Source organism: Poecile atricapillus, chromosome 2, assembly GCF_030490865.1.
Source record: "Poecile atricapillus isolate bPoeAtr1 chromosome 2, bPoeAtr1.hap1, whole genome shotgun sequence".
Classification (NCBI taxonomy): Eukaryota; Metazoa; Chordata; class Aves; order Passeriformes; family Paridae; genus Poecile; species Poecile atricapillus.
Window position 1 is genome coordinate 3,876,681 of NC_081250.1, and position 20,493 is coordinate 3,897,173.

At 40.5% G+C, this 20,493-nt stretch overlaps 1 protein-coding gene across 3 annotated transcripts in view; it reads right to left on the reverse strand.

Annotated features, from left to right (window-relative positions):
- MINDY4 (MINDY lysine 48 deubiquitinase 4) overlaps window positions 1-19,082 on the reverse strand; it is a 74,209-nt gene extending 55,127 nt beyond the window's left edge. Inside the window, exons 1-6 of one of the 3 annotated variants that reach the window (XM_058830966.1) lie at window positions 18,894-19,082; window positions 17,238-17,357; window positions 16,519-16,718; window positions 13,640-13,898; window positions 12,224-12,642; window positions 33-91 (exon numbers count right to left, since the gene is read on the reverse strand). In XM_058830966.1, the coding sequence (XP_058686949.1) occupies window positions 33-91; window positions 12,224-12,642; window positions 13,640-13,898; window positions 16,519-16,718; window positions 17,238-17,357; window positions 18,894-18,932 (1,096 nt within the window). In that variant the 5' untranslated portion in view covers window positions 18,933-19,082. Of the gene's footprint in view, window positions 1-32; window positions 92-12,223; window positions 12,643-13,639; window positions 13,899-16,518; window positions 16,719-17,237; window positions 17,358-18,869 lie in introns of all 3 variants that reach the window. The other 2 variants (XM_058830965.1, XM_058830967.1) reach the window with 2 other exon arrangements.
- Window positions 19,083-20,493: the final 1,411 nt, after the last annotated feature.

The following is a 20,493-nucleotide window of genomic DNA, read 5'->3' on the forward strand; positions in this document are numbered from 1 at the left end:
TGGGAAATCCAAACAAACTTGACATAACTTACCCAATTCTAGGACTTCTTTCATCTGGTCTTCTTTATAGCCAGTGGATGTTGGAGACTTCCTACATGGAAATAAGTCAAGAAATGAAGGACAAAATGTTTATTTTAAATGAGAAAAGCTGTTTGAATAAACAACAAGAAATAGGGAGCATGTCCACACAAGGATATACCTTTTACATAGGTGGGGGTCTGTGCATATATTTATATATATGGTCTAAGAAATAAATGGTATTGGAGAAAAGCCCTTTTTCAATGGAAGAAAGCTGCACTCCAGGAGTTCATCAGGAAAAGCAGCCAGGACAGTTTCAGTCCTGTTCCAGCACCAATCTCATTTCATTCGTGTGAAATGACAGATCAGGTCATAGAATAAAATCTAAATCCCTGACAGGGATCAGGGTAAGAATCAAATTAGTCATTAAACTACTTGAAATATCCAAATAATAAAAGTGGGAATAAGTCCTAGACTGGTTCCTTTAGCAGTGTATTACTTTAATCCACTAAGAGGGATCAGTTGTTCAACTCCTCTTGTGATTTAATTGTGTATTACACAATTAAAATGATTAAAAGGTTAAAATTCATATGAGTAACTACTAAAAGGACTAAGCATTTAAATTTGTCTGTGAAGTCAGAGATGAAATAAAACATTAGATTTTTGGAGACTAGATGGGTTTTATTCTTCCCGTTGAAATCACACCAAAACGAATTCAGAATCAAGGAAAAGTTTTGAATAACTAGAAACACTAAAAATGGACTTTCTTTTTTCTCTTTTCTCCCCCCCCAAAAAAAAAAAAAAAAGCAATACTGTATCATTGGCTTTTGCTTTGGAAAAAAGGTATTGCACTGACAATCCTTTCAAAAATAGTATGGAATACTTTCCTCAGCAACATTCTTTGTATGCACGATATTACAGCAATAACTGCTGCCATGTCACATACTTTCCATGAGCTTAATTTCCTTTTCAGAGTATGAAATAATAAAACCAGAACACAGACGTATCACACTCAGGATTTGCCCAGTTTAAAGGCATTTTGGCAGCTTTCTCACAGATAGTATTTGGTACTATAAGAACAGAAACACTTCTCTTTTTTGGCTATAAATAAGTTACAGGACCGAAGCAATGAAATGTGGGTGGCCCCCATTCAGGCCAGACAGAATGGAAATGAATCACCCACGTTCTAGGAACTTCAGGTAAAAATAAATAGGAGACCCAGCAGGTCAGTAAAAATTAGAGTGAGAGAAAATTTCTGTAGTGGCATAAATAGCACTGAGCTCTCACTGAATATTACTGTATTTTTAATAGAGCTGATAGTGGTAAATTTTCCAAGACAGCCAGATCTCCCCTTGTTTCCTAACATGAATTTCCGTGTTTCCTAACATGAATTTCAGCTGAGATTGCCTTCCCATACCTGCTTGCTACTGTTTTCCTCTCTCCTGGTCGAGGAAAGGGTCTTAATGACAATAAATTCACCAATAAAACACTTTTCAGCCAAGTCATGTCACTCAGGCATTACCAAAAGCCACATTTCTGTTTTCTCTGATATTGCACACTATTCTCTCTTCCTTTCTAGTGGTTTTTTTTTCCAGTCAATCCATTTCTATCTAGTTTTGCAAGGCCAAGGCCAGGGCTTGGAGCAAGCAGGTCCAGTGGGAGGTGTCCCTGCACATGGCAGGATGATCTTTAAGGGCTTTCCAACAAAACTCTTCTGGGATTCTGGGATTCTGACACAGTGCAGCACCACAGTTTCCAGTTATAAATGAAAATACAGCAACCTATGGTATAATTCACATATAGCACAGCTGGCACCAGTTTTTGTAGCGTTAATTCTCTCTGGAAAGTCTGAAAGATGTTGGTTCTACACCCATTCCAGGAAGAACCAAGCCTGGGATGCAAAATGTTCTGAATTCTCAAGGCTGAGGATTCCCGTCAAGCTGAGGAAAGCGCTGACAGCCAAGATTAATGTTGGGTGTTTTCTGCTTAAGTGGGGTATTTTTGCAGGTGGAGGTTCCCCTCCTTGAGGGGAACTTGTGTTTCTCTAAAAAGCCAGGACATTTATTGTAATTTCCATTTCAGCAGAGGGCTGCTGTCCCAGGAAAATTTATTGTAGGTGTAAAACCATTCGGTTGGAACACTTAGGGAAGGGGGAAGTCATCCATCATGACAGGAAAATGGGACAGGAAGAAAATATGTTTCATTCTGAACATACTATACAGTATTTTCTCTAAATATTTGAACATTCCTCTCTGGCCCCCAAGCACTGTAGGAAAATGGATCTACAGAGAAGAGCTGAATTCACAGAGAGGGAACCCCTTGGCACAATAATGGATGTGCATTCCACCACTTCCTATTTACACCAACACCCACAAGAGGTCAAATAAACAAAGGGGCTTAAAAGTTAAACATCAGTGGCTTTAAGGTGACTGTGGTGGTAAAACCCATTTTCATTGTCATATTACAATAGCTTTTCCACTGGATGCAGAAGAGGCAGGCATATCCAATATTCTTGGAATAGTGAGCAAAATCTGCAGAGTAGGTAATTAAAATAATTAATAAAAAAATAATTAATATTATTATTAATTTTATTCATTTTTAATAATAAAAATAATTTAAAAATAACCTCTACTGTTGTTTGCACACAGGTAAAAAAGGCCATTGTGTGGTGCAGCTTGTCACTGCTTTGGGGCACAATTATAAAACCAGAATTATTACAAGCAATTGCAAAGATACAAAGGACATCATCACAACCAATACCAGGCAATATTTTTCTACAGGAAAAAGGTCAAGTCATGAGGATTTAATATTAATTCTATCATGTTGGCAAGTCTGGTTGACAAAGGCAACAGAGGCTCATACATTTAATTTCCCCAAATTTCCTTTTTAGTGAAGACCTGCATCTGACTTGATTTGAACATTTGCAATGTGAAAGATTAACTGGTGAACAGGTGACAGAGAGGAATCTGTGAACACTGACAGATATAAAACAGGTAGATGAGAAATTTGGCATTGAAAGGATCATTTCTAACAGAAGTGGCCATTCCTGACAGAAAGATTCCCCCACACATGAATCTGTGTTTGTCCTGCTGAATTTTACTAACTGTGACAATGTGAAATCTTTGTTGAGAAGGTTTGTATATAAAAAAAGAATTACTACAGCCACAGGCTGAGCTACAAGATGGTTTGGAGTGCCTGGGAATTTGGGCTCACCTGAACACAAAGCTCATCCATAGGCTATGAATGAATATTTATCTGCAGCTACAAAATCAGAACTGTAATAAAAAGGGAGATGCTTTGTTCCTACTGTTCTCCACCAGAGATTTTGGAGTGTGACATCCTCCAACTGGAATTTCCAAGGAGCCCACCAAGTACCACCTGTGTGAACTCAGCATTACGTTCAGCAACTCTAAACTGCTGTCAGCAAAATAAACAAGAATCGGTATTTTTTAAAAAAAAGGAGACGAAATTCCATTAAATAAAAATGCACTGAACCCACAAGACACTAAATAAAGCACAGGAAAGGGTTCCCAGATTTTGCCACTCCACCAGTTCATACCAGTGGAGATGAACCCAACCCTCTGCTCTGTTCACCATCCATAAAAATCCCACTCTGTCTGGTTTGGGCCTTCAACCCTTAGGTAATTTAATTTTTAAGGATATGGAATATTTGTGTTCTTCCATTTCCTGTCAGAAACCTCAGATTTTTAACAGCCCAAACCTCTGTAACCTGACAGAGTTTATATCAGAGTTTATATCAGCAATATAAATGATCTTCCTGAAAACTAACATCAACTGTTAAACTGGGAGATAAAAGCTTACACTGAGGATGGGGTATTCTCCCGTCTCATCTTACTATAAAAAAAAAAGGTGAATTCAAAAAAGAGGTTACTGTTGAGCCCACAGAGATTTTACCTCCTGGTAAAGTAATCTTAGGGGTAAACAGGGGTAAAAAAAATTCCCTGTGCTACCTGCATGCAACTGGGTTTTTTTAAGGACCAAGTAATTCCAGAGTCATGGAATAGTTTGAGTTGGAAGACACCTCAATGATCCTCTAATGCAAATTCTCAACTGACTGACTGTATTTCAGAGGTAAACTCTCCAGATTTACCTCCTTTCCAAAAATAAAGAAATTATACAGAAGCCATTTGTCATTTCCAGTAATTGCAAAGTGCCTCTTCCTATGGAGTGCTGGAAAAATACTAAAAGGGCAAATGGCAGCCCCACAGATGTTACTCTGCTGCCATAAATCCATTGGCACCACACGAAAGTCACAATAGTTTCTAACTTATTTTAGGCCCTTTTTTTCCGGTCCAAGCATTATGTTATGAAAGGTGTTACGCAACTCCAAGCACTTGAAGGTTTTTCACTCCTGATTTGGCAACCACGATGGTTCTTTTCATCCATGGGCGAGTCAAATCCATATTCCCCACGGGTGAGCCCGTTTTGTTGGGCAGACAACTGTGTGAGTCAAATCCAGTAAGGGATTGGGAGTATCAGAACCCCTCCAGGAGGGTTTGGTTCCTCTCTCCAGGAAGGCGTGGCTGCACTGTTCTCACCGTGTTTCCTGCCTCCAAACCCACTGCAGAGCACGGGGGGAAGCTGGAGATGATGCAGAGCATGGCTGGAGGACAAGGCAGAGATCCCGGACAAAGGTGGAAGGAAATGTGCCAACGTAACTTACTCCTAGGCTGCTCCAGCACTGCTCTCACCGTGTTTCCTGCCTCCAAAAGCACTCCAAAGCACTGAGGATGATGCAAAGGGTGGCTTGAAGGACAATGCAGAGATCCCAGACAAAGGTGGAAGGAAATGTGCCAACGTAATTCACTCCTGGGCTGCTCCAGCCCCGCGTTCCTTTCTGCTCCTTCCGCTGGAACTCTGACTCAACTCCTACTCTGAAGAAACACCACCCCAGCCCAAAGCATCCTCTTCCTCTCACAGTGGGAAAAATTGAATTGATTCCTCATTGCTCACACACACACACACACTGAGAATCCTGGAATAACCTGGGGCTTTTTGGCTGCTTTTAAATGAGATCAAGTCCAAAATGACCTGGCCGTGGGAGCTCAGCCCTCATTCCACAGAACTGGCTGTCCAGGTGGTGAGGACTTTCAGGAACTGCTCAGCAGCTCCCAGGATCAAAACTTTGTTACTCATCAAATTGCCAGGTACTATTTTAGACAGAGCAATCCCATCCCACACACCGATTTTGTGCGTAACACTGAAACATTGCAGCCCACCAGGCAAACAACACAGAATATTCCTAGAAAACCAAAATGCACAGTAGGAAAGACTGAAGCCAAGCAAAAGTGCTGGGTAAATAACGTACATTACATAACTTTGCTGGAACTATCTTTCCTTCCAATTGGAAACTCAATTTTATTAAATAAAAAAGGTGTTAAAACTGGAATGTTAATTAGTATTCCTTATGAAATGAGACATTCGGGTATTAACCTTCAACTTCTGTTTTCTGAAGTGAATTTTCTGAATTCTGAAGTGAATTCTCCTGTTTCACTCTGCTGAGAAATTATCAGTGCAGTCCAGAAACCTCCTGGGTTTCTTGTGCTCTGCTTTGTTGCTTACACTGACTGAGGGAACACCAAATCCTGCTCAGAAACTCATGGCCAATGTTCTCTGCCAACCTCCTCATGCAGATCAGCCCAGACTGTGGCTGGGGATGATGCAGGATAAAAAGATAGGATAAGAATCTCTGCAGTTTTAGGCACTCAACCATCTCTAATTGATAGGTATTGGCTCAGTCCTCACATGGAAAATAAGCTTTTTTTATTCCTGTTAATAAATGAGAGCATGAACATCAATCCTTTAAGGACTACAATGCTTTCAAAATAATATTTTGAAAGTGTTATGGTCTTTATAATATTTATACAGTAATATTTTGAAAGTGTCAGATTTCTAAAATAAAAACCCAAACTAAACAACCTTGAATATATTTTTAAAGGATTTAAGGGATTTCTTTAAAGATCTGTATTTTTTTCCTCTAGGATTTCTGATTTCTATAAAGAAGTTTTCAGGGCCTATTTCTTTAGAACACATGGAAGACAAAAAAGCAGAATTTTCACTAACACAATGGGTTCACTTGTACTGTGATTTTATAACGCTGAGGACCAGGCCAGGAGCAGAAGGTGACAGTTCTTGCCCTGTTATCTGAGAGTCAGTGTGACAATGTTAGAGACATCCCCAAATACATGGAGGAAACATAAAACTGATCAGTAAAACCTAATAGAAAAACAACAGCAAAAGTTCAGAGCAGGAAAGATAAAAATATTTAGCAGTTAGTACAAGCTTCAGACAAAAAATGCCTAAAGGCAAAATATTTAGAGTATTTCAACAGAAGTGAATATGTAGCAAGGAACAGAAACACCAGTCAAAAAATCAACTTCAGCTATGGATAACAGGGTAAAACACAGCAAATGGAAGGTGAATACAGCAAAAAAAAAAAATCCTGATAATAAGCACTGCCAGAAAATGGAATGTATTACCAGGGGAGAGGTGTCACCTGAGTCATTTAAGAATGGACCAGACAAAACCTGGAAAAAGTATCACAGCAAATATAAATATATATAGCAGTGATTAATCTGCCATAAAAAGAAATGACCCTAAAAGTTCTTTTCCATCCGTAATTTCTAGGATTCTATGAAATATGAGTCATGCTCCACTTGGTGACTATGGCAATTCCCTAACCCAACCCTATGTGTGTTAGAATGTAGGGCACTGCTAGAAAAAGGCTTCTTACCAAACAATGAGGGATATTTTGGGAATGGGAAGCACTAAACAGTGGTGAACTCAGCAGAGAGACCATGGCAGGAGCAGAAACCCTGGCTCTGAGCTCACTGAACACACAGGTGGAGATGATGCCTTGAGAGGCTCCCTGGAACAGAGGCTAGAAAGGGTTAAAGGAATAAAGTGGGAATTTATTAAAAGGCCTTTAAAGGATGCACCTTGGGCAGTACAAGAGCCCAGCTGTGGCTCCACCCAAGATGGACACCTGGTCTCAAGTTTTCACACTTCTGTAAGTTTGGTGTGTTCCCATATTGGGGATAATTGTCCAATTCCAGCTGCAGGTGATGCAGTCCCATCCTCCCAGACTGCTCTCCTCAATTTGCAGCTGTTTGTACTTTTTGGGCCTGAAGCTGCTGCAGTGTCCTTGGTTCTGGGGCTGGGAAAGGATTGTTGTGTCTGACTGAGCTGTGAAGGGAACTTGCTCACACTTTATGTGCAGAGCTATATACCAATGCAGTATATGCATAAACTGGAAAATATGAAATCTAAACCTTAAGGCATCATTCCCCAGCCAAAGTGCATCGGAGAGGCTCAGCTTTGGGTTGGAAAAGGCACTTTAATGCAATTTCCCCAGCCATAAAGCAGTCCCTGGTGCCTGGAACACCCCTCTGCACTGGCAGAATGCTGCAGGAGAGCAGCAGCACAGCTGGCCAGGCACAGGGGGTCAGCTGCAACCAGGGCCAGGCACTTCAGGGCATTGCTCACAACACAAGGATGAGTGCAGAATCAATCATCCTCCCTGCTCTGGAACTGCACACACCTCTGGACAATGGGATTCACTGCTGCATCCCTCTGCTCGCTAATGGCAGCAGGAAGTTTTTGTTCTGGCATCGCTATACTCACAATTCTTTGTGCCTTTTTGATTCTGAGCCATTCCCTTGGAGTTCCTAGGAACTATCCTTAACTTCAGGTCCTGATTGCAAAGTCCTTTGGTTCCCTTGGTCCAGTTTTACCCTTATTTTTGTGATTTCGGTGCTCTGAAACTGATTTTATGCTGTTTTTCTTGGAACTGGGGGAGGGAAGTTGGTTTGCTTTATATGTGAAACCCAGAATTTCAAGCATCACATGCTCTTCTTCATAACTACCAGAAGAGAAATGTACAGACCAAAAAGCTGTACAGACCAAATCTACCCATTTAACTCAGCCAAAGGTGGTTTCACCCCACTGCAGAACTGCCAGCTCAGATTTACTCACCCAAAAATTATTTATTCAGCTGACAACAGGAGGGTCTCCACAGCACCACCACACTTTGCACTGATAGACTTAATGGCAAAACAGGAAAACATTTCAGGGGCTACAGGAGCAACAACTGCAGCACATCTCTGTAGTCAAGACAAAAGAACTGTTTCTCAACTGTTCTGAAGTGGGTTTTTCTTGCCTTTCCTCAGTTCTGTTTCCTCAAGCTGTGAAATGGGGAAATCTTGATTTTCTAACCCCATGCAACCTTCCCAAAAAAAGTCATTATTCATCACAGCTTTTTTTCTGGAAAAGCAACAGAAAGTCTTTAATGCAAGGACAGTCACCAACTTTGACCCATTTATTTTTTTTTAAATTTCTAAAGATCATGAATTCCATTCCACTCATTTTTTATTCCCTGTTCTGAGGTTAATATAAATATTCCCTCCATTATGGATTCAGCACCAAAGGGAATCACAGGATGGTTTAGAGGTCATCTGGCCTAACCCCACCTCAAGACATTAAAGGAAGCAGGGAACTTTCCCTTGCTGCCATTCAAGGCTCTACCAGGATAAAAGACTCAGGAAAGTCTTTATTAATTTGCATTAATTAAATTAATTTATTAATTTAACCCTGAGACCTGAGTATGTTCCCTCAACATCACCTCTCCCAAGTTCCTATGAATCTTAAGAAACCACAGAAATGGCAATTTTTAGGTGAAACATTGCATCAGTACTTGGACTGGATACTTTTAAATTGAGGTTTTTACTCCCTTCAAAATCTCTTAAAAAAAAAAAAAAGTAGTGAATAATCTAAGTAAATAAATAATAATAAAATTATAAAATAAAATAATAATAAAGTAATCATTTTACTTGGCCCTGCACACAGCTGAGAGGAACAGGGAATCAACTAAAAAAAGGGGAAGATGAACAATAAACAACAGCATCAAAATGACCTGAAAGGGGCTTCAAATTCTCCACTGAAGTGGCATTGAGACATAAATGTCATCTTTAATTTGTTAGTTAAATAAAATTGCTGTGAAGGAACATGGAGGACTGACTCACTGACATATTTCTGTATAAATGCTTGTACAACATCACTGCTTCCCAGCACTTAAATCTTGGCTCCAAATAAGATGGAGACTCCCTTTTTCCAAGGAATCACATGGGAAAGACAAGGGGCCACGGGTACAAATTACGAATTACATTCCAACTGGACACAAGAGGAAAACTTTTCAAGAGAACAATCAGCCATTGGAACAACCCCCCAGGGAAAAGTGTTCAATTCCCAAACCCTGGGAAATTTTAAGATTTGGCTGGAGGGTGCTGGGTCACCTTGCCTAGACCGTGCTTTTGCCAAGGAAGGTTGGACCAGGTGATCTTTGAGGTCCCTTCAAACCTGGTCTTGTGGGATTCTGTGAATTGAGAAATTAAATTGGCTGCTGTCTGCTTACAGGTGAGGATAAATGAAGATTTGCTGCCACCTATATATTGCTTTTCTCATGGATTGATTTAAAAAAAAATAAAAATCTAAAGAAAACCCCACCTGTAGAATCTGGGTAGGTATCCAAACTCTACAGCACGTTATTTCTTTATGAAATAACCCTTCATGACTTGGCAAGAAATACAATCACGACAATGAACAACCATCATTGACCCTTTTAATTTCTTTCATTAAAAGGTGTGAGTCAAAATGCTGTGCATCTGCCTTTCCCTAGGATGTTTTGATGGCTAGATATTCTTTTAAAGCTTGGCAGTAGTTTTACTTCCAATTTATTCTCATATGTTTCCACAGGATGCCTTCAGCTTGCAGGCTGTAACAGCACTTTTGACATGGGAGAAAAGAGAATCAAAAAGCAAAGTAAATAGATGGAAAAATAAAGCTTATCTTTAGTTTTCTATGGGAAACAAAACCAGAATTTCAGATGCTGTGAATGAACCAGCTGTGGTTAATCCTATAGAGGTTTTCAGCTGCTCATCTAAATACTGAGATTAGCATTTATATCATATATATAATATATATTATTATTAATTTAATAAATATAATAGTTATTCAAATATTAAATTAATATTTATATATTAGAATTCTGGAAGAGGATCCAGACAAATATCCACTCCCACATTGTAACTTTTCATTCTTTAAAATGCTCAATCACTTTGGCTAAAACCCACAGGGCTCCCAAACACTTCAGGATTTGGCTGAAGGGAAATAAAAGCCTTGCAAGAGCCAACCTTTATACTGTGGGTGTTTATTTGGAGTCTCTGTTCCTCCCACTGAACTCCAGGAGTCTCAGCAGCCCTGCTGGATTCTGGGGGTGCTTCCAGGAGCTCAGAGCTCAGCAGGGATTCAAAAACTCACACTGCCCGGCAGAACAATCCCTGCTCCTCTGGAAACGGGCTCTGCTTAGGAAAGGGCTCCCTCTCCTGCTCCTGCTGAGACCAAACCAGCTCCTGAGAGAAGGGAATTGTTCCAATGCCTCCCTGCAGGGATGGAGCAGACAGGATGGCAGCACACTGCACAGGATGTGCTGTGCCCTGGGTCACCCCCCTCCAGCCCAGCTCCTCCAAAGGCTGGGAAGTGTCAGCGTGTCCAAACACATCTGAGTGAACCACAGAACTACAGAGTTCTTAGGTTGGAGAAGACCTCTAGGATCAGAAGGTCCAACCATGACTCCAGCACTGCTAAGCTGGTAAAATCCTGTCCCCAAGTGTCACATCCACACGTCTTTAAAACACCTGCAGGGATGGTGACTCCACCACCTCCTCAGACAGCCTGTTCCAATGCTGAACAACCCTTGCCATGAAGAAAGGGTTCCATATCTGCCACTACCCTAAAGTAAATATTCTCAAGTTTTATGGTCTTCTAGGTGAAGAAATGTTTTCTACTATCCAATCCAAACCTCCATTGGTGCAATTCGAGGCAGCTTCCTCTTGACCTACTGCTTGTTCCCTGGGAGCAGAGCTCAACCCCCATCTGGCTGTCCCCTCCTGGCAGTTGTACAGAGCCAGAAGGTCCCCCCTGAGCCTCCTTTCTGCCAGGCTGAGCCCCTTTCCCAGCTCCCTCAGCTGCTCCAGACCCTTCCTCAGCTCTGTTCCCTTCCCTGGACTCTCTCCAGCCCCTCAATGTCTTTCTTGTCATCAAGAGCCCAAAAGTGACTCCAGGATTTGAGTGCTGTGAGTACAGGGGACAATCCCTGCCCTGGTCCTGCTGCCACACCATTGCTGACCCAGGCCAGGCCCTCTGGCCACACTTGGCTCATGTTCAGACACTGTCACCAGCACCCCCAGGTCCCTTCCCACCAAACTCCTCCCAATCCTGGAGTTGTGGCTGGGATTGTTGTGCCCCTGTTATGGCAGGACCCAGCCATTAACAAGTCAGGTTTGTATCTGACTTTTTACTGTTTTGTTTTTGCAACAGGGAATTCCATCCAGTCCAGCATGACCTGTGAGGCTCATCCCTAATGAACTACACATTCACTGATTAGCCAATATCAGGAATAAACTCAACATCCTCAGCTTTGCTGGGGGGCTGCCAAAGGCCACTGAAGCTCTCTTCTCTATCTCAATTAATGCTGAGTGGGAGGGAAAAAATCATCCTGAGAGTGGAAAGGATGAAGTGATAGGGATGATCCTTACAGGCTCAGTCAAGCTGTATGAAAACAGAGTTTTAAGAGTTTAGACTGTGGTACTTTGGCCTACTACACATTAATCTTTTACAAATTCAACGAGCCAATGCACTGTGGAATGCTGGCAGCTCTTTTCAGTTAATTTTTGGTACCAGACAGGATGCAAGTGCCACTCCTGGCCAATCTGCAGCTCCAGCAAATCCCCAGTTTGATAATTCCCACAGCCCCTAACTTAAAAATGTGGAGACACCTAATGTATCATTTCTTCCTTCTCAAAAGGTTCTCCACATACAGTATCTCAATACAAAATTAAACAGGAAAACAAAATTACAATAATAATTTTAAGAAATCTGGTTACTGTTTTAGTGTATAAATAAAAAAAATGCCATGCTTCCTGCTCTTAAATTTTACACAAAAAAAAAAAAAAAAATTAAAAAAAAATTAATTAAAAAAAATATCAATTAAGAACATGAGAGAGAAAAGCCAAATATATATATTTGGAGCTCTCAGAGGGAGACACTTCTAAAACTTTTATATCATGAAACAGTGCAGAACAATAATAAAAACTCTGTTTTAGCATAACACTCCCAGAAATACTCTCACCTGTGGCCTGACAACCGACTCTCAGTTTTCTTGAGGGATCTTTCCTTCTTTTCTCTCCCAGCCCCTGAATGCCTGTGAGGGGCACTCACTTTAAGGCTTTTTTCACTGCTGTCTGCACCAGAGCTTGGAAGAGTTTTTCTTTCTTCTGTCTTGGCCCTCTCTCTCTCAGACAGAAGCTTGGACAAAAATTCATCTGGGTCTTTGGGGCTGCTCCTTGGTTTTTCAGAGGCAGAAGTGGTGTGTGAGCTCAGCAGAGTCTTTGATGCAAATTCCACCTTGGGTTTTGTTGGAGATGCTTTTCCTTCCTGCGAATCCGGGCTTGGGACACTCAGCTCGTGCTCCTCGTGCTCTTCCCCCCTGGGCTGTGCCGTGCTGCTGAAGCTCGTGGATCGTTTGGCAAGCCTCCTCTTTTGGGCATCCTGGAAATAAGAGCCATGAAAGACACAGATTACAATTTTACCACCTTTAAATAAGCACAAAAAGCAAAGGAAAGCTCCAGCACTGACTTCTGAGCTCACCTGTTTGTTTATTTTTAGGAGTCAGCTTACAGAGTAAGTTAGATTTTTTTAAAAATCAGTAATAAAATAAGACAAACACTTTCACTTAAAATTTAACCAGTATTAAAGATTCTTCCTACCATTCAAACATGTTTTCACCAAGAACAACAACCAATTACCTCCTAAGAGGTTAATTTTGGTATCCAGCTCAGGAAATCAAGATATATAAGATATTTTACTGGTATCCACCACTACAGGTATCTAGTCTTTGAAATCAGAGATATTTATAAATATCCATCTCATTCACTGAATTTCCATATGCTCTTCAGTACTACCTAAATGTCATAGCTATATATTTTAATTTCTTATCATCACAGTTTAATTTTACATTGGGAAAGTCCCTGTCATTATATAAAAGAAGCATAAAGGAAAAAAAAAAGGCAAGAAATTTTAAACTGTGTTTTGCAAGCACTTCTTGATGGAATATGGTCTGATTTGATCAATTCAGAAACATATTTCGAACTGAAAGCAATTTTCAGTTCCAAACTGCAACTGATTAAATGCAGGGTCTTGGAAATAACAGAGTAAAACAGATACTGTGAAGGGAAAAAAGCAATTTTCATCGGAAAATGGAAAACCAAATCTGTCAAGAGGTTTCAAGAATGGGAGATATTTCTAAAGGAATTCAGTGACCTGAGATCACAGACATGCAGGGGGTAGTGGCCTGCAGTGGCTGTATCTGAAATTCTGAATGAAGCAGAACAATTTCCCTAACTCACCACTTCTTTTCAGCCTGCAGATTTAATGGATTAACATGCAGAAGCCATTTGAACATTATTTGCAAGTGATTTTTATCCCAGCAGGCTGGATATAAAATCCATGGGCAAACCAAATATTTTGTACAGTGTAAGGGAATCACCTCTGGTGGACTTGCTACAGGTCCAGCCATCATTCCTCTGGCCACGAGACCAGCCCTGGGCCTTGACTTCTCCTTCCCTGTGGATTTCAGCTCCTCAGGAATGGGAGCTGCTTTTAAATCCTCTCCACTGTCTTTTAACTTCTTGTCCCAAGCACAGGGTAAGTTACTGCTGTGGGTTGTCCCTGTGTGGGATTTTTCACTTCTGTGCTGATGTTTCCTGGGTGGAGGGATTTTATCCAGTGGATTCTCAACATCATACCTAGAGGGAAGAAAGAGGAAAAGCTTGAAACAGAAGAGTAATGCCCAAGTAAATTTTAAAAACCAGCTAATTAAAGCACTGCTGTCAAATTTAAGTTACATTCTCAAAATGGTAATCAAATGCAGTCACTTTTCACCTGAACATCTGGATGTTGGACTTTAGAACTTTATTTCAGTATCATTATTATGTGACAAAATTGGTTATAATATAGGTAACACGATCCCATGCTTATTTATTTTGATGCAAAAAGGGATCAAACTGAAAGAGAGGAAATTTACATTAGATATTGGGAAGAAATCCTTCTCTGTGAGGGTGGAGAGGCCCTGGCACAGGATTCCAGAGAAGCTGTGGCTGCCCCTGGATCCCTGGGACTGTCCAAGGCCAGGTTGGACGGGGCTTGGAGCAGCCTGGGACAGTGGAAGGTGTCCCTGGCCATGGCAGGGGGTTGGAATGAGATGATCTTTTAGCTCCCTTACAGCCCAATGCATTCTGTGATTGTGTGACTGAGTATCATAGTAGAAAGTACAGTTTATATTAACAATATAACAATATCAGACAGGTCCCAAGCTACAACCAGCAGTTCCCGTTCCTTCTCCATCTGTTTGAAAATTTGTTAACACTTTTGCTCACATCCTCTGTTCTCCTGTAACTTAGACTGACTCTACTGACCCTTCTCACTTTGTTGAACACTGATTTTAGTCCAAAAACAAAAGCAATTTTGTGATAGAAATTATTTTACCGAGTAGCCCCCAGTTCTGTGTCTGTTTATAAATTTATGTTCTGTGTAACTCAAAAATACCTTCCTTAATACAAGAAAACAAATCCCTGAACTTGTTTTTCACTCTGGGATGTTTTCCTCCATCCCAATTCACAATAGAGCAACTCCACAAGTTGAAACACCTTGCACCACAAAAATGTCTCTTTTATTTAACCCATTTTTCCAGGCATGTGTCTCGTGTGGCGAGGACACGCTGCAAGCTGAAGGGAGCCTGATCTGCCTCTGGAATCATCAGGAACAGTAAGGACTGCTCTTCCCAGCTCCACAAAACCCCTCACTGCCAAGGGGTGCTGCCTCAGTGTTCTGACACTTACAGACACCACACCAGCCTCCAAGAGCAAAGGCAAAAGGAAAGCAGACTCGTTAAGGCAGAACCAGAGCAGAGTCCTGTCTGATTAAACTCTCCATGCCTGAAAGCATCATTAAAAGCTACACAGGTAGCTGGAATTAAAAGTGATTTCAGGCACTGGCTGGCTGACTTTGGCAATCCCTGGTTTTCCCTTGCCCAAAGGGGATGGCAGTGGTGAGGGGAGGGTTAGTGTCACCCTGAGAACTCAGCTTTCTGAGCTTGCTGACATAGTTTTCCCAGGACAGTAACTGTAAATACAGATATGTGTACATTCTTTCTGATACACGTCTTGTGATGGATATCTCTTACAGCCAGCGTGGTTGGGAAGGTGCTATCCTGACCATCCAACCCCTGGCTGTGGTCAGAAACCTATAAATCCTGGGAGAAGAAATAAAGCTCTCTTCCTTTCAGCACACCTCCAGCTGTGTTCGTGTGATCTACTCATCTCCAGCAGCAACAGGTTAGGGGGATATGGAGAAGAAATTGCTCCCTGTGAGGGTGGTGAGGCCCTGACTGGCACAGGGTGCCCAGAGCAGCTGTGGCTGCCCCTGGATCCCTGGAAATGCTCAAGGCCAGGTTGGATGGAGCTTGGAGAATCCTGGGATAGAGGAATGAGATGATCTTTAAGTTCCCTTCCAATGTTAACACCGCAGGGCACTGCTGTGTCCTCCCAGAGGGCATTCAGTGCCATGAATCCATCAAAGGGAAAGAAAAAGGGATTAAAAAAACAGAGGAAGAAAAGAAAAAATGCCTTTGCACTGCCTCCTGTTCAGGTGCTGCTTCTGAGCTCAACTTAAAACATCTTGGCTTTCTTCCCCTATAAGAAATGACTTCATGGGGTTTTTTTTCATGCACTGATGCTCAGACTTGGCTGCTTTGAGCATGTTGCATTTAGGATGAAGAACAAAACCTGATTAATTCCCTGAGTGTGGAGGCTGGGAAGCTGAATTAGACGTCTGTGCCCATTTTAAAAGCTTTCTATGGAAGTACAGGGATGTTAATCCTCTTTGAGGCACCAATAAAAAAAAAATCAACTTGGTTATACACTATTTTCAGGTATTCTGCAAGGTCTGAACCTACACTATTTGTAACAACACTGAATTTAAGACAGTAAAACTTGCTTTTGCCTATGAAAGGCATGAATATACCTGTAGTTTGAGCACAGGTGGTTTGTTTCACATCCAAACCTGCTTCAATGTGAGCATTTCCAATGTAAAAGGCATGAAATCTCCTATTTTGATGTGCTTCAGTGACTGAAAGCTGCAATTAAGGTTATCAGTCTTCATAACTGGCAGGGAACATAAAAGATCATTTTTGCAGGGTGGCTTGCACAGGAGATTTTAATAATCTGGAAAGTTGAGCTTTGTGTTATGAGAATAACTAATAAAGTCAAAGAGCTCAAGATAAAAGTGATAAAACATTTAACACTATTTCCCTCCATTAAGAAAAAATAAGTGAATACACAGGGCAAAGAGAAATAAATCAGCCTGTACCTGGAGGCCTGAGTTTTGCTTTCATCCAGAGCAGTGGCATTCCCATGGTCCTCATCCAGGTCGGGTGGGTGGGATGCTGAGCTCTTCCCCTGGGGAGCTGACAGAGCAGAGCTGGAAGCAGCACTCCTGGAAGTCCCACGGTGCTCCAGGAAATAATTAGTAATAATTTCCAGCAGTGTTTTCAGTGGGTTCTCCTTTGCCTAGCCAAAAAGAGAAACAGAGCTCTTGGTGACTGTTGAAATGCTGTGTTGGTCTGGCTGCAGGGCATTATTCTTACACTGTACAGCAGCTGGACATTTTAACATTTTCCTGGAGTTACCTGTGGCTGCATCCCAGGAGTGACTGTAGAATCCATGCAGGGAACTGGAAGATGGCAGCTAGAGAATGCCAAAGAGCTCCAAGGAAGCACGACACAAAAAGGGAACCTGTCACTCTGGTCATTTCTGACTCTCAATTTTAGCTAAATATTCCAAAGTGTGGAAACTGTGCTAGAATGCACCTTTTCTAAACTGGGAGAGGATTTCTGAAGTGGCATTTGTAGCCTTACATGAAGATACCAAAAGCACTGTGGTGCCTTAAGTTATGAGTGAACCGTTTATATTGCAATTCCAAGGATAATAAACACCAGAAGTGCAATTTTCACCTGCTGCAAATAAAGCTGCAAATGGAAATGGGCATGCAAGGAATCTTCCACATTGTGCCTGCATGAATTCCCTCACCTTGTTCTGTTTGTACAAGGAGTGCAGGTGCAGGACATTCCGGAGCTCACTCCTGTTATTGATGCTGAGCGCAGAGCGGGGAAGCTCCCGGTCCATGCTGGTGATGGTTTTCTTCAAACCCTGAGAAGGAAAAGTGTCAGACCCCAACGCTTTTTCTCTCAGTTTCATTGTGAATGTGTGATGTGAAATCAGTGGATGGCAGCAGTTTGTAACCAGGTGACCCCCAGAACGTGTGCTGTAATGATAGTCCTGAATTACAGCAGCCCATGGATGTGAAATTAAGGGTGGCTACGTGAGATGGGAATTGCTGGAGAGAGAAAAACAAAAACCTCTGCAGGTGACTTCAGCTGCTAAACAGCCTCCTAAGACCGATGGGTCTGCATGAAAGGCCCTGAGCTGGTCATTTCAGCCAGCCTCAGGTTGGAAATCAGTCAGATCTCCACAGCATCAGCTGGTTTGGGGTCTTCAAACTCTGACTTTCAGTCTGTGCTCAGCACCCACGGGCACCTCAGAGACAAAATCTGTGGGCATCACTTTCTGGGAGAGAAACTGATTTACTGTGAGTTGGATCCCAGACTAATTTAAGTGGTACAACACAAGGCTGCTATTTTGAGAGAGAAAGCCCTGATTCCTTCTGTGAAAAGTTATTGTCACAACAAAGGATTTATTTTTCTGCTGACAGAGTGTCTGGCTCAGATTTATGAAATTAAGGGCAAGTTGTGGTAAATAAAGGATCATTATCCCTGCAGGCTCTGATGTGTATGAAAGATCTGGGGGAAGCAGAAGCACAAAGGATTATCAGTGCCCCCTTTTTTTGAAAATGTGAATTTGGAGACTGGATGCAAAACAGGAGGCTGAGGTTTGTGTAACGATTAATGAGACAGTGGCTGTTTAATTTCTGATATAAGACAACTTGTTCCTGACCCAAGGGGTCCCAAATCAGCACTATTTCCTAAGGATTGAACATAAATACAAAATAATAGGCGCTCCTACATGGAAATGTGAAGGTGGCTTCCAGTCTGTTCAATCCCACACTCTCCAAATCCCCTGTGTAATCCAAAATTCACTTTATAGTATTAAATTTGTGACAGGTACAATAGCCTCTTTCTTCCCCTTATCTTAATTCTCTTCTCCCCCCACCAAAAAATGGGTTTTCGGCTGAGTTATTACTGAAGACTGGGGGAGGAGGAATGCATGTTATCAGTTTCTCTGAAACTGTTACCTTTTGCCTTCATAAAAATAAAAAATTAAAAAATTCGGCTTTGTATGTCCCTTGCAAGAGAAGGACAACAGCAAAACAGGCAATTCATGGAGGAAAAAAAAAAAAAAAAAAAAAAAGAAAAAGAATTGCAAACAACAGGAAACCAAACTGAAAGCGCGTTTCTGGATTTAATTCCCAGTCTCGCAGGCGTGTGTGGGTAGGGATGGGTTTCTCCTGAGCAGGAGGAGGAAGCAGCTCGATCGCCGGGAATAGAAGGGCACTGTGGGAGATGTAGTGCAGCTGCTCACCCCGGAGCCCCCCAGCCTGCACATCCAGCTGATCTGGGGCTGGATAAATCCCCCAGCATCCCGCAATGTCCCCAGGGCCACCCCCACCGGGGCTCAGCTGGCAGAGAACGGACCCAAGTTTACCTTTCTACTGAGAAACTCTCTCACCAGTGAAGCGGCCACTTCTTCCACGAAGGCGTTGTCCATGTTTTAGGCGCAGAAAGGCGGGTTTTCGGGCCGGGGGTGCTGCTCAGGCCGTGTCCCGGCGGCATCGCCGCTGCCCGCGGGGGCCGCAGCGGGACCGGGCCCGCGGGGGCCGCGCCGGGGCTGCCGCGGCATCGAGAGCGGCACCGGCTCCTCCCCCTGGGAGGGACGGACGGACGGACGGACGGACGGAGGAAGCCGGAGGGAGATTTGGGATGGAGGGAAGTTGTAGCGAACGGAAGGAAAAAAAACAAAAACCAAAAAAAAAAACAAAAAAAAAAACCAAAAACACAAAAGAAAACCCCAACCAAAACCCAAAATCAACAAAAAAAAATCAACCAAAAAATCCCCCACAAAACTTAAAACTAATTGAAAAAAAAAAATTATATTATATTGTATTGTATTGTATTAGATTGTATTATATTGTATTGTATTATATTATATTGTATTATATTAAGTATAGTGTATTATATTATAGTATAGTATATCATAGTATAGTATATTATAGTACAGTCTATTATATTATAGCATAGTATAGTATATTATGTCATATTATATTATAGTATATTATGTCATATTATATTATAGCATAGTATATTATAGTAGAGTATATTATATTATATTACATTATATTACATTACATTACATTACATTATATTATATTATATTACATTACATTACATTACATTACATTACATTACATTACATTACATTATATTATATTATATTATATTATATTATATTTAAAATTGATATATAATATATATAATTTATATTATATATTTATATTATGTATGTATTTATATTATCTTTATTTACATATTTTATTATATTATAGTATATTATCTTTATTTACATATTTTTATTATATTATCGTATAGTATATTATGTCATATTATATTATAGCATAGTACATTATAGTAGAGTGTATTACAGTATATTGTATTATATTATATTATATTATATTATATTATATTATATTATATTATATTATATTATATTATATTATATTTAAAATTGATATATAATATATATAATTTATATAATATATTTATATTATATATGTATTTATATTATCTTTATTTACATATTTTTATCATATTATATTACAGCATGGTTTATTATAGTAGAGTATATTACAGTATATTGTATTTTATTTTAGTATATTATAGTACAATATATTACAGTATATTATATTCTATTATAGTATATTGCAGTACAGTATATTATATTATATTTTATTATAGTATATTATAGTACAGTATATTACATTATATTACATTGTATTATAGAACATAATGTTATATGTACCACTATATATATAGTACATATATGGTATATATATTACCTTACATTATATTATAGAACATTATAGTATATTATAGTACATTATAGTATATTTGTTATAATATAATAATTATATTAACAAAAATAATAAAAGCAACAAAAATATTTAATTAAGGAATGTTTAGCTCTGAGATATCTAGCGGATTTATGATGATTCTCTCTTTGTTTTTAAGAACTCTACATAGTTACCTGCAGATGAATATTCCTGTGCTAAGGC